At 39.9% G+C, this 12,120-nt stretch overlaps 1 protein-coding gene across 3 annotated transcripts in view; it reads left to right on the top strand.

Moving 5' to 3' along the window:
* SYNE1 (spectrin repeat containing nuclear envelope protein 1) overlaps window positions 1-12,120 on the top strand; it is a 474,926-nt gene that overhangs the window by 357,650 nt on the left and 105,156 nt on the right. For all 3 annotated transcript variants that reach the window (XM_043457157.1, XM_043457156.1, XM_043457158.1), the window contains 8 exons: window positions 2,241-2,414; window positions 3,288-3,419; window positions 3,990-4,186; window positions 4,881-5,013; window positions 5,393-5,575; window positions 7,157-7,306; window positions 8,493-8,669; window positions 9,116-9,271. In XM_043457157.1, coding sequence (XP_043313092.1) covers window positions 2,241-2,414; window positions 3,288-3,419; window positions 3,990-4,186; window positions 4,881-5,013; window positions 5,393-5,575; window positions 7,157-7,306; window positions 8,493-8,669; window positions 9,116-9,271 — 1,302 coding nt within the window. The remainder of the gene's footprint in view (window positions 1-2,240; window positions 2,415-3,287; window positions 3,420-3,989; window positions 4,187-4,880; window positions 5,014-5,392; window positions 5,576-7,156; window positions 7,307-8,492; window positions 8,670-9,115; window positions 9,272-12,120) is intronic.

Raw genomic sequence — 12,120 nt, 5'->3', positions numbered from 1 at the left:
TGTGCTCTTCTGGTTACCATAGTCCTCAAGAGTTTTCTCCTGGGGACAACAAGTGCTTTTACTACATGACCCAACTTGGTAGACCTGAGATTGTTCCACCAGTATGTACAATAACCAGTTTCAGGTTAGATCCTGTTCCCTTCGTAAAGGATGCTTAGTATGCGTGTGTGCTCAGTTGTGTCCAACTCTTTGCGACCCCATGGACCATAGACTGCCAGGCTTCTCTGTCCATGGAATGCCTGTTTAATTCAGAAACACAAATTGCATTGTTAGTAACATTATAAAAATAAAGATTTTGCCACCTGAAAGACTCAACTTCCCAGACAGTGGAAATTTCTTATAGGGAAACTTTTAAAATTCCCTTGGTTTATAGATGGTTAGGGCTTCCCTGGTGGCTCAGAGGTTAAAGCATCTGCCTGCAATACGGGAGACCTGGGTTCGATCCCTGGGTCAGGAACATCCCCTGGAGAAGGAAATGGCAACCCACTCCAGTACTCTTTCCTGGAAAATCCCATGGATGGAGGAGCCTGGTGGGCTACAGTCCACGGGGTCGCAAAGAGTCGGACATGACTGAGCGACTTCACTTTCACATCACTTTCATAGATGGTTAACCTTCTACCTTTGTGTAGCTCTTTGGTGACTTATAAAGGTATTTGGGTTGGGGGGGGGCGGCGCGCAGAGAACTTTACTTCTTGCTATTTTTCCCAGAGGTTTTTATCCAAAACTTTGTGATTTATTAAAGCCTTATCATTTGGCTTTGAAAACATTGCTTTAAAGTCAACAGCTGGTTTTTCTCAAATCTTTGACCATAGCAATAAAATATCATCCTGAGTTATTCCAGAGGGGAAATTGGGATCAATGAGTATAAATAACAAAGAAATAAAGCTCAATAGATGAAGAACTCTAAAAGGATAGGCTGCCATTAAACAGACAGCCCTCCTGGCCAGAAGTCCGTCCAAGGCTGTCGGGGGAGATGGAGTTGTGAAACAAGTATCAGCTTTCTGCGAATGTTGGGCTAAGTGACCTCCAGGTTCTCTTCCAACTTGGAGATTCTATGATATCATAACTGTCCATTAAAAATAATGGTTTTAGTTCTTCTATGACCAGACCATTTTCTGAGGGAGAGTTCTGCGTGAGTGGCTCAGAGTCTGTAAAATGGGAAATAAAACTACCTACCTCTTAGGGCTGTGATAAGGATTCAACTAGTCACTGGAGTGTTTATAGTGTCCAGCACATAGTACACACTCAGCGTTAGCTGATGTCGTCAATTCCCAGTCATAGTTCCATCCTTGGTGCAGGGAGCAGGAACTGGGATAGTCCTCTCCCATCCTCTGGGGGAGCTTCCCAGGTGGCACTCGTGGCAAAGAACCCGCCTGCCAGTGCAGGAGACATAAGAGATGTGAGTTTGATCCCTGGGTCGGGAAGATCCCCTGGAGGAGGGCATGGAAATCCTCTCCAGTATTCTTGCCTGGAGAACCTGATGGACAGAGGAGCCTGGTGGGCTACGGTTAGTGTCACAGTTGGACATGACTGAAGTAACTTAGCATGCATCCTCTGGGGCCATTTCCGTACAGAAAGTAACATTTTGAAACGCATTTGTAGGGGGCTGTGCAAGGCCTACAGTTCTACTGTGAGTAGGCACTTTATGAGGGAAATTTAGATATATTTTTATGCCAATCAGTGTGTGTCCAGTTAAGCTTGACGTTGAGTATGAAGTACAATAGATGCTCTGAGAATTCAAAAGAACAGAGCTCCAGCCCCACCCCCGAGGAAGGAAAATCGGACATTGTCAGGGGAGGGCATTGCAGGACGCGGAGCGTGAGCAGAGGCTGAAGGTGGGGAATAGGCGCTGATGTGTCCCAGGGACAGGGGAGGCCGGGCTGTGTGGTGGCGGAAGCGAGTGTCCACCCAGGTGGTACCGGGATGAGGAGCTGAGAGGGCGGGTGAGTTTTTTAGCAGCTGCTCACGAGTGATGGGTTCTGTCTGGGGGCCAGAGTGCCTGCAGCTCAGCGTTATGTAGGAGCTTTGAGTGAGGGGCCAGGAGAGGCCATGCAGGAGCCTGGAGCCCCCCCCGTCCCTGCACAAGGCTGTGGGTGCCTGGGTGAGTGGAGGCCAGCAGGCGAGGACTGCTGTTGCCCAGGGATTAGCTGAGCTCCAGCCGCTTCTGGGTTTGAAGCGGTTTTTATCGTTAGGTAGTAAACGCATGAGTTGCTGACCCCTTTCTCTCTGAAAAATTGCAGGAGTACTTTCAGGGTCTGGAGTCTCACATGATCTTGACCGAAACCCTCTTCAGGAAGATCATCAGCTTTGCAGTCCCACAGGAAACTCAGTTCCACACAGACCTGATGGCACAGGCTTCGGCCGTGCTCAAAGGGGCCCACAAGAGGGGTGTGGAGCTGGAGTACATCCTCGAGGTGAGACCCTCCCCGCCAGCACGCTCCGGCTACACGGCAGACCCGGCCGGCGCGACGTCTTTGTTCCTGCGATTTGTCTCCTGTGACCCGGAGACATCACAGACTGGGCATCGCGTGTTGTGTGTGCCCCTGGTTTACATTTAGGTAAAGGCTGTGCCTTTCTGTGAGTGCAGTCAGATGAAGACTGATTCCAGACTGGGCACGGTGATATTTACCGTCTTGATAGACCTGCCTTTGATATAAATTATTGAAGAAGACTTCACATGATTAAAATAAAAAGAAAAGATTTTCCAATGTTAAATAAAAAAATAATTTTAGAATAAGTGATTTGAAACTTCTTCTTAATAGACTGTCTGTACTGTATATTCATATTTCTTAACTGTCTGTGTCGGTTATTTATCTGCAAATGTGAAGTATTTCGTTCACTTACTCTGGGAAGTTAACAAGCCTGGGTTCCTTTCACTTAAGTCGTTCATTCATCCTCACTGTGAGGATGGATGAAACTGCATTTCAGATGCCCACTGCGTTCAGATGTGCTGCATATATTATTCTCTTTAAGCCTCACAATGGACAAGACTGTTAGTATCATCACCATTTCTTTTAATGTTGAAAGTGAGGTTCAGAGACGGGCAGTAATTTGCCCAGGTCTTAGAGCTGCTTAGCTGCAGATGTGAGATCCATGCACAGTGCTTTTCAGGGTGACTTTCTAACGACTTCCTGCAATGCCATCTTTTGCTTCCCAGAGCAAAGCCCCAAAGCAGGCACCGCTGACATGTCTTTGAAGGGCTCCGTCAGGCGTGTGTGTGTGCACACAGGAAGGATGCTGTTCCTTAATGAGGGTCTTCAGCTCACACACTGATGTCGTGTTTCTAGACATGGTCCCAACTGGATAAGGAGCACTGGGAGCTTAGCCGGCAGCTGGAGATGGTGGAGAGCAGCACCCCGAGCGTGGGTTTGGTGGAGGAGAGCGAAGACAGGCTTATCGACCGGATCACACTCTACCAGGTCAGCGTCCAGGCGACGGCATGGTGTAAAGAAGTTGCCAAGCTTTCCCATGGTTTCCACAGATTTACTCAAACTTGCAATCAAATATTTTGTTAAGTACCTTCATTTTCAGTGTTTGTTTCATAATAGAACATAAAAAGGTCTTTTGCTTTTTTTAAATGAGAGCCCCTTTTGAAAATGTAGCCTCCAGCAAGTGTTTTCCACTTGTTATGCTGAAGTCTCACTGTCTCGAAATAATTACAGATGGTTTTATGATAGAGCATCAAAAAACCCTTTTTGTTTTTCTTATTTTTAATGAGAGAGAGCTCTTTTTGAAAATTCAGCCTCCACCAAGCATTACTTTGTATTTTTTTGTTGGTGTCACACTATTCTTAAAATAATGATATGTTAATAGTTTTAAGTACCCCCAAAGTTATATACTTAGATATAGAAACATCATGAAGTAGAAACTTCAGTGTAAATAGTTGAAGTCTGACTAATGGGTAAGGGGAACATTATGGAGAAATTATAATCTTTAGGGTGAAAAATTGCATTATCTAAACTTTGACCCAGTATTTTCAATCATTTTAGCATTTGAAATCCAGCCTTAATGAATACCAGCCCAAATTATATCAGGTAATAGATGATGGAAAACGACTTCTGATATCTGTTAGCTGCTCAGATCTGGAAAGCCAGCTAAATCAACTTGGAGAACACTGGTTAAATGATACCAACAAAGTGTCTAAGGAACTTCACAGATTGGAAACAATATTGAAACACTGGACCAGGTAATACTTCGGCAAATTTTTAAATTACTGCTGCAGTGTTTATAAGGCCGTTGGACCTCCGAGTTGAAAAAGATGTGGTCCCTCAAGGAACATACCACAGAGTTTGTAAAAGAAAGGCAAACACAAAGCTTCCAATTGGATTCTTGCGTAATTGTATAAACATGTACTTAAAAAAAGGGTGAGGGAGGCAGGCATTATGCAATACATCTTACCTTTGAGCTGTCATCTCCCCTGCCTGTCGATGTACATGGGTGGTCACAGTAAATCTTAGAAGGAGAGAAAGAAAAGAGATTGTGTTTTGAGAAGGTAGAGTTTGCCTTGAGGGCAGTAGAAGGTAGTCAAGAGAGGTGGAAGGTTGATTTTATATAATGAAATCCTAGTTTTTATGCCACCTTTATTTCTAAGAACTTTAAAGATCATCTAATGTTTTCTCAGTAGGTAGCCTCAATGTGAAGGAGTAGGAGAAAGATTTTTTTTTTATTTTCAGCTTAGAGATGGGAAAACTGAAACACAGAGAGAATGACTTACTTAAGGTATGGATATTAAGAGAAGGGAATTGGAGAGTGTCAGCCCAGGGCATGATTCTCCCAAATCCCGACCTGTCTCCTTTTAAAATTAGCATTGGCGAATAACACAGGTTAGCACAAAGTCAGGATTGGTTGTTTACTTAATAGGCTTATTGTTATCCTTACAGATATCAAAGCGAATCTGCAGATCTAATCCACTGGTTACAGACTGCAAAAGACAGGCTAGAATTTTGGACTCAACAATCTGTAACAGTCCCACAGGAACTGGAAATGGTCCGTGATCACCTAAATGCTTTTCTGGTAAGCTGAAGAATCTAAAGTATTTGATTCAGTTTCACTGTTTTCAGGCGTTTAGGTAAGGCCTGACTTAACACAGTAAAAAGATCAGCTGTCAATGGATGTACTTAGTAAATCAAGCTATAGAGAATTTGTCATTGTTAACTCTGTGTGTTGAGTAATTCTGCAAAATACTAAGCCTCCACATTGCCTCTTTAGAGTCTAAGGGAGGTTGGCTTTCATTCAGGGCAAGGGTCTGTTGCTTTTATTTTCCTCAGAGTGCTTAATATCGCCACTCTCCTTCAAGATGGAAAGAAAAAACTCTACATGATAAGTTAGTCTCTTTCTGTAAATGTAAGGTCTGGCTACTTAATCCTGATTTGACCGTTGGTACTTCTTCCAGGAGTTTTCCAAAGAGGTGGATGCCAAGTCCACGCTAAAATCATCTGTTCTGAGCACTGGAAATCAGCTTCTTCGATTAAAGAAAGTAGACACAGCTGCCTTGCGTTCTGAGCTGTCCCACATTGATGGTCAGTGGAATGACCTGCTGACAAATATTCCAGCCATACAGGAAAAGCTTCACCAGGTATAGAAATAATCAGCAGTTTAATTGTTCATAACTGATGTAAATGCTATTAGATGGAAAAGTACATTTATCTGCTTTGGCTCACAAATTTAAGTCAGCTATGTATTGGACACCCTGTCTTTTATGTCTTCCCTTATAATGCATATTGATATTGCTATACATAAAATAGATAACCAATAATAACCTACTGTATAGCACAGGGAACTCTACTCAATACTCTGTAATGACCTGTATGGAAAGAATCTAAAAAAGAGTGAATGTATGTTATCCGTATAACTGACTCACTTTGCTTTTCAGTAGAAGGTAACACAACGTCGTAAATCAATGTGCCCCACGCCCCCAAAAAAAGAAAAGAGTGAATGGTTCTACAAATGCCCAATCTACAAATTCCCTGTCTTCCGATGGCTTCTTTATTGTGTATGTGTTAGAATCCTTGTCTGTCCATGTTTAAATTATTTGTTTTCTCATAAATAAAATGAGGGTGACTATGCCTCTCTCAAAAAGTAAGTAGTTATGAAGATTTAATAATAGTATATGTGAAAGTGAAAGTCATTCAGTCGTGTCTGACTCTTTGCGACCCCATGGACTATACAGTCCATGGAATTCTCCAGGCCAGAATACTGGAGTGGATAGCCGTTCCCTTCTTCAGGGATCGAACCCAGGTCTCCCGCATTGCAGGCGGATTCTTTACCAGCTGAGCCAGAAGGGAAGCCCAATAGTATATGTAAAAGACCTATAATCTTACCTGTAATACAGCTGATATGCAACAAATAGAGTAAGGAAAAGTAAGTAGTTTCCTTATCTGGAAATATGCTTCTTAGCCCTGACCTCCCAATTTTATCTGTATCTCTCTTTAACATTCATCACTGTGTAAAAGGTATATTTCACATAAATGTCTCATCCCTCCTAATCAGCGGCTGAACATTTCTAGAGGGCAGGAAACATCTCACATTGACTTCTATATCTTTCTGCACTACCTGGAAGTCCATAAATATTTAAAATGATTGCTTTTGTTCCCCCCCAATCCTTCTGAGTATTTGCATAAATGTTTGATATGTTAAGGAAGATTCAGGATTCTAAGTATATTTTAGTGAAAGACGGAGGAAATTGGCTATATTCTTCGGAACAAATATCAGAGTGCCAAAAATCTAGAAAATGATAGTTTGTCGTGTGGTGGTATTTTTCTTTCTTCTTTGAACATTCCTGAGTTGTAATACACAGAGATTTTACAAGATAATTAATAAAATACATCTGTTGAATGTTTTGTAGTTACGTTTTTTTTATACTCATAAAACTAGCTATAAAATAAGAATAATATTTTCTTCTTGCTGGTGTTTTGATTAATTAGGTAGTGTTTATGCAATGTTTATAGTATTTGATGTCAAGTGAACATAAGAGGACTATTACTGTTGACTGTTTGCCTGATGTTTAATTTCCAGCTTCTAACGAGGTTAATATCCAAAAATGTCATTAAGAAGTGTTGTTCTGTTGGTTCTTTAGTAGGAATTAATAGAATTTTAAGTTAACAGAAATCAGTTTGAACTTTAATATTGTGACTCTTTCTGTCTCTGACATGGGCAGCTCCAAATGGATAAACTGCCTTCTCGCCACGCCATTTCTGAAGTCATGACTTGGATTTCTCTTATGGAAAGTGTTATTCAAAAGGATGAAGAGAATATTAAAAATTCCATCGGTTACAAGACAATTCATGAGTACCTTCAGAAATACAAGGTAACTAAACATTTTTGTTTGTTTCTGGATTTTTGTCTTTTAGGACTGCTTTATTGGAAGCAACTCAAAAACTCAAGTTATAGAAATCAGGTCTGAAAGTGTATGTTTCATACATGGTGACCATTTGGGTTTCCAATTAGTAAGAAAATTGCCTCCCTCATTATAGGCATAGGAGCACTGTCCAGTATTAGGTCAAAATATTGAATAAGACTTTGTGTCATTTTAAGAAGTCATAAAAATAAATATTATAATTTATATATATTATATAGTGGGATTATGTAGTTTGTCCATTTCTACTTACTTTTCCTAAAAAATATATATATTTATACTCAGGTTTTCCCTGATGGCCTAGATGGTAAAGAATCTGTCTGCAATATGGGAAACTTGGGTTTGATCCCTGGGTCGGGAATATCCTTTGGAGAAGGACATGGCAACCCACTTGAGTATTTTCACCTGGAGAATTCCATGGACAGAGGAGCCTGGTGGGCTACAGTCCACAGGGTCGCAAAAAGTCAGACACCACTAAGCATCTAACACAGACACATATTTATACTCAATATATCTATATGTTCAAATTTTCACAAATTTAAGTTCAATGTATTAATACTTTTGAAATGTATAAAATCAATTTATATTCAGTATTCAACATATATTCATATGTTGCATATTTATATATACATTCAACTTCTGAAAATAATAGATTATATTAATATACACAGATTGTGCTATTTGGACAAAAATCATGGAAGTGATAATATTCATCTTAGGCTTGCTTAAGGCTTTTCCAACTCCTTGTAAAATATAAGAAAGTGAAAGTCACGTCCGACTCTTTGCAACCACGCGGGCTATATGGTCCACAGAATTCTCCAGGCCAGAATACTGGAGTGGGTAGCCTTTCCCTTCTCCAGGGGATCTTCCCAACCCAGGGATCAAACCCAGGTCTCCCGCATTGCAGGTGGATTCTTTACCAGCTGAGCCACAAGGGAAGCCCAAGAATACTGGAGTGGGTAGCCTATCCCTTCTCCAGCGTATCTTCCCAACCCAGGAATCAAAACAGGGTCTCTTGCATTGCAGATGGATTCTTTACCAATTGAGCTCTCAAGGAAGCTGATATGTATAAAATCATGTAATATATGAAATGTATACATATAACCTTATTTTCTTATTTTCTCCTCTCCCTTTTCAGGGTTTTCAGATCGACATTAACTGTAAGCAGCTGACTGTTGATTTTGTGAACCAGTCTGTGCTACAGATCAGCAGTCAAGATGTGGAAAGTAAACGCAGCGACAAGACTGATTTTGCTGAGCAACTTGGAGCAATGAATAAAAGCTGGCAAATCCTTCAGGGTCTGGTCACTGAGAAGGTGAGCCAAGTGTTCCCTGTTGTCCTTCTTTCATGAAAACTCCAAAAATAGGTATACTCTGTAGAAAACTCATTCCACAAAGTAGTATGACTCCACTGGGCATATGACTGCTTCTGAAGGGATAGATCCTGGAGGTTCTCATTTTAACTGTTCTTCAGCCTTGTTTATTATTTTGTCTCTATACTCTCTACTCTTTGAAAATTTCGTATTGTTTTCCTTTATTTAAGGTCTTAATATCTTTTTCCTTTGCTTCAAAGTTGACTTAAGTTATTTACTTGTTTACCAATAGTAGTCATTGATTTACACTCTTTAACATTCATTCTTAATCATAGATACAATGGACTTTTTTTTTTTTTTAAGAATTCTTAATCTGGAGGAAATAGTGATCTGCCAATAATTGGATTCTAAAATAGAATTACAAATTTCATTTTATTGTGTTTGTTCAGATTCAGTTGTTGGAAGGCTTATTGGAATCTTGGTCAGAATATGAAAATAACGTACAATGTCTGAAAACGTGGTTTGAAACCCAGGAAAAGAGAATGAAACAACAACATCGCATTGGAGACCAGGCTTCTGTTCAGAACGCGATGAAAGACTGTCAGGTAACTTGTCTGAGTGGCGGACAAGCACCCTTCACAGTTTGATGGCATACGCAAACAAATTTGCAAGTCATGACAATTGAGAATTACATAGTAAAAAATGCTGCATTTGGTAACACATTTCTCTGATTACATGAATTATAATGTTTTTCCACCTATTAGGTTTTTTCCACCTGTTTTTATAAATTTGAATTTATAAGTAGAGAATGGTTCTAACCCCCGATACTGATCATTCAGGCTTCCCAGGAAGCGCAATGGCAAAGAGTCCACCTGCCAAGGCAGGAGACACAAGAGACACAGATTTGATCCCTGGGTCGGAAAGATCCCCTGGAGTAGGAAGTGGCAACCCACTCCAGTTTTCTTGCCTGGAAAATTCCATGACAAAGGAGCGTGGCAGGCTACAGTCCTTGGGATCATAGAGAGTATCGGGTAGGACTTTATCGGCTGAGCACACACACACGGTTCCTTAAGAAGCTCTTCTCTAACCTGTCTTTCCTATCTAAATGGAAGTCAGCATTAGAGGCTTGATTGAATTCTGGTTCAACTCCAGTAAGCCAGTGCTTCCCAGGGGACAGTGTTACCCCGCTGCTGTGTCCCATCAGAAAGACCAGACAGCTCCTGCTTATTCCACGGTTAATGATAAGGATGTTGGTTCAGGTGGAGTGGGCTGACTAAATATTTTCCAGTGACTTGGGACTCCTTAATATTTCCTTAGGGGTTCTTGTTTATATGAAAGAAATGTAAGCTATTACAGTTAATGCTGTAATTAAAAAAATAATTCAATAATTGATGTGTTACAGATTAGCTATGATGGTTCCCTGTAGAATTTCCTAAGGATAGTTGAAGACTAAACTATGAAGCAATTCTACAGAAATGCTCCTTACCCCAAATCTGTTTTTCTATTTCAGCTTTCAAAAAGAAAGGCCTTTGGTAATGAGCCTCCCTTGAAACAATGTTTTTTCTTTGAGGGGGTATATGTAAAGAGATATATTTAAGCTCTCAATCAAAGCCTTTTGGTTCAGAAAAGAGCACGGGCTTTTGTACTGGGCTGACAAGCTAATGGAGTGCAATTTCGAGGGTGCATGAAAATGGCAAAGGAAACTATCATACAGAGAAATAGTTTGGGGGGGAAAAAAAACTTCACATCAGAAGATGGGTGTGTAGGGACTTCCTTGGTGGTTCAGTGATTAAGACTCTGTGTTTCCACGGCAGGGGATACTGACTGGTTCGATTCCTGGTCAAGAAACGAAAATCACACGTACCTTGTGGCCTGCCCCCACACGCCCACACACCCCTCTCCCTACAAAATGAGATAGCTGTGTAAAAGGTGGAAGACCAAAAACACACATTGGCTAGTCTCATTGCCCTTCCAATTTTCGAGGGTCCAGTAGTGTTTCTAACTTAGGCTATCAATTCTAAAATGTACAAGTGAGCCAGAATTTCAGAATTTTACTTTGAAGAATGACTTCCTCAATTAAAATGTTTTCATTAAAATTAAAACATAATTTCAGAATGAACATGAGAAAGAGGAGTGCTTCTTTGTGACCTTGTTGTAATAAACTTGACTATGAAAAGACTGAAATTATAGGTTAGCTTTCCTTTTCCTTTGTTTTTCCTTATTCCTTGTCCTCGTTTATTTTTTCTTGCTTGCTATTTTTTGTTCTCCTTAATGTACTTTTCTTCTGCCATTTTCCATTTTCTTTTTATGTAATGTCTTCTGTTTAACAGAGAGAGAGAGGAGATTGCTGGATGGAAAATATAGCAGAAACTTGACCAAGTTTTACTCCTTTTCCGACCCAAATTTTAGCCTCCCAGAGGGTCACACCAGGCAGTGTCAGAAAGAAAGCTTCATGTGTGGTTGGAAGGACTTCACTCCAATGCCAATTCATGATTTCAAGTGAAAAGTCATTTTTTTTAAAAAGAACAACAGAATTAAAGTAGCCCACAGTTATTTTGGGGTATCACAGATAAATTAGAATAGCCTAACTGGCAGGTTCCATTTGACAGCACCACAGACCTTGGTGAAAATTTATTGTCATTCTTGAGAAATTGTTCCTCTGGACCAAAGTATAGAATTCAAGCCAGCATACTTACATTGGTGACTGGATTCAAGCTTTATTTTGTTTAAAAGCCCTTGGATATTTTTTACTTTTCCAGGAGTAATTTATGAACTCAAACCAACCTAAAAACTGATATTTCTGAATTAGCCCAAGTTAAGAATGATTTATTATAGCAAAAATGTTAGTTTTGGCTTTTCCCTTCATTGATCAGAAACAGAATCATCTTTTAATTATTATTGGAGAGAAATGAAAACATACCTTTGTTTTGCACAAAATATGTGTTTCATTCCTGTTTCTCTCCTGGGTTGTGCTTTTATGCCAACATAAACGTGCAGGACACTTTTGAGATGTGTTTCTAAGCAATGGATCATTTATTTAATATTGCTCACTTAAAAAACTAACGTCTATGGATAAATGAGAATAAGTTTAATTCCAGTGGTTGAATTTTAGAATAATACTGAAGACATGTTGGAAGGATTATTTGGTTACATAATCCTTTAGAGAAGTAGAAAAAAAAAATCCTTAAATAGTAAAGTTGATTATGTTTTCTTCATTGTGTATAGGACCTGTAACCCTACTAATCATTAGGTTCATTCTCAGGTTAATTATCAAACCTGTCAACAAACTGGCAAAATTGTAAGTAATAAATAAAAGACCAGTTATTAAAAATAAAAATTATCTCTTTAGGCTACTGACTGCAAGAACTTCTAATTAATACATCAAGACAAAAATAGCTTCCTAATAATTAAGCAGAGAAAAGTAAATAAATTTGCACTGAAGCAAGGCAGATTA

This window comes from Cervus canadensis, chromosome 33 (assembly GCF_019320065.1).
Source record: "Cervus canadensis isolate Bull #8, Minnesota chromosome 33, ASM1932006v1, whole genome shotgun sequence".
Classification (NCBI taxonomy): domain Eukaryota; kingdom Metazoa; phylum Chordata; class Mammalia; order Artiodactyla; family Cervidae; genus Cervus; species Cervus canadensis.
The sequence above is the reverse complement of the archived record's forward strand: the minus strand, read 5'-3'. Positions and strand labels throughout refer to the sequence as shown.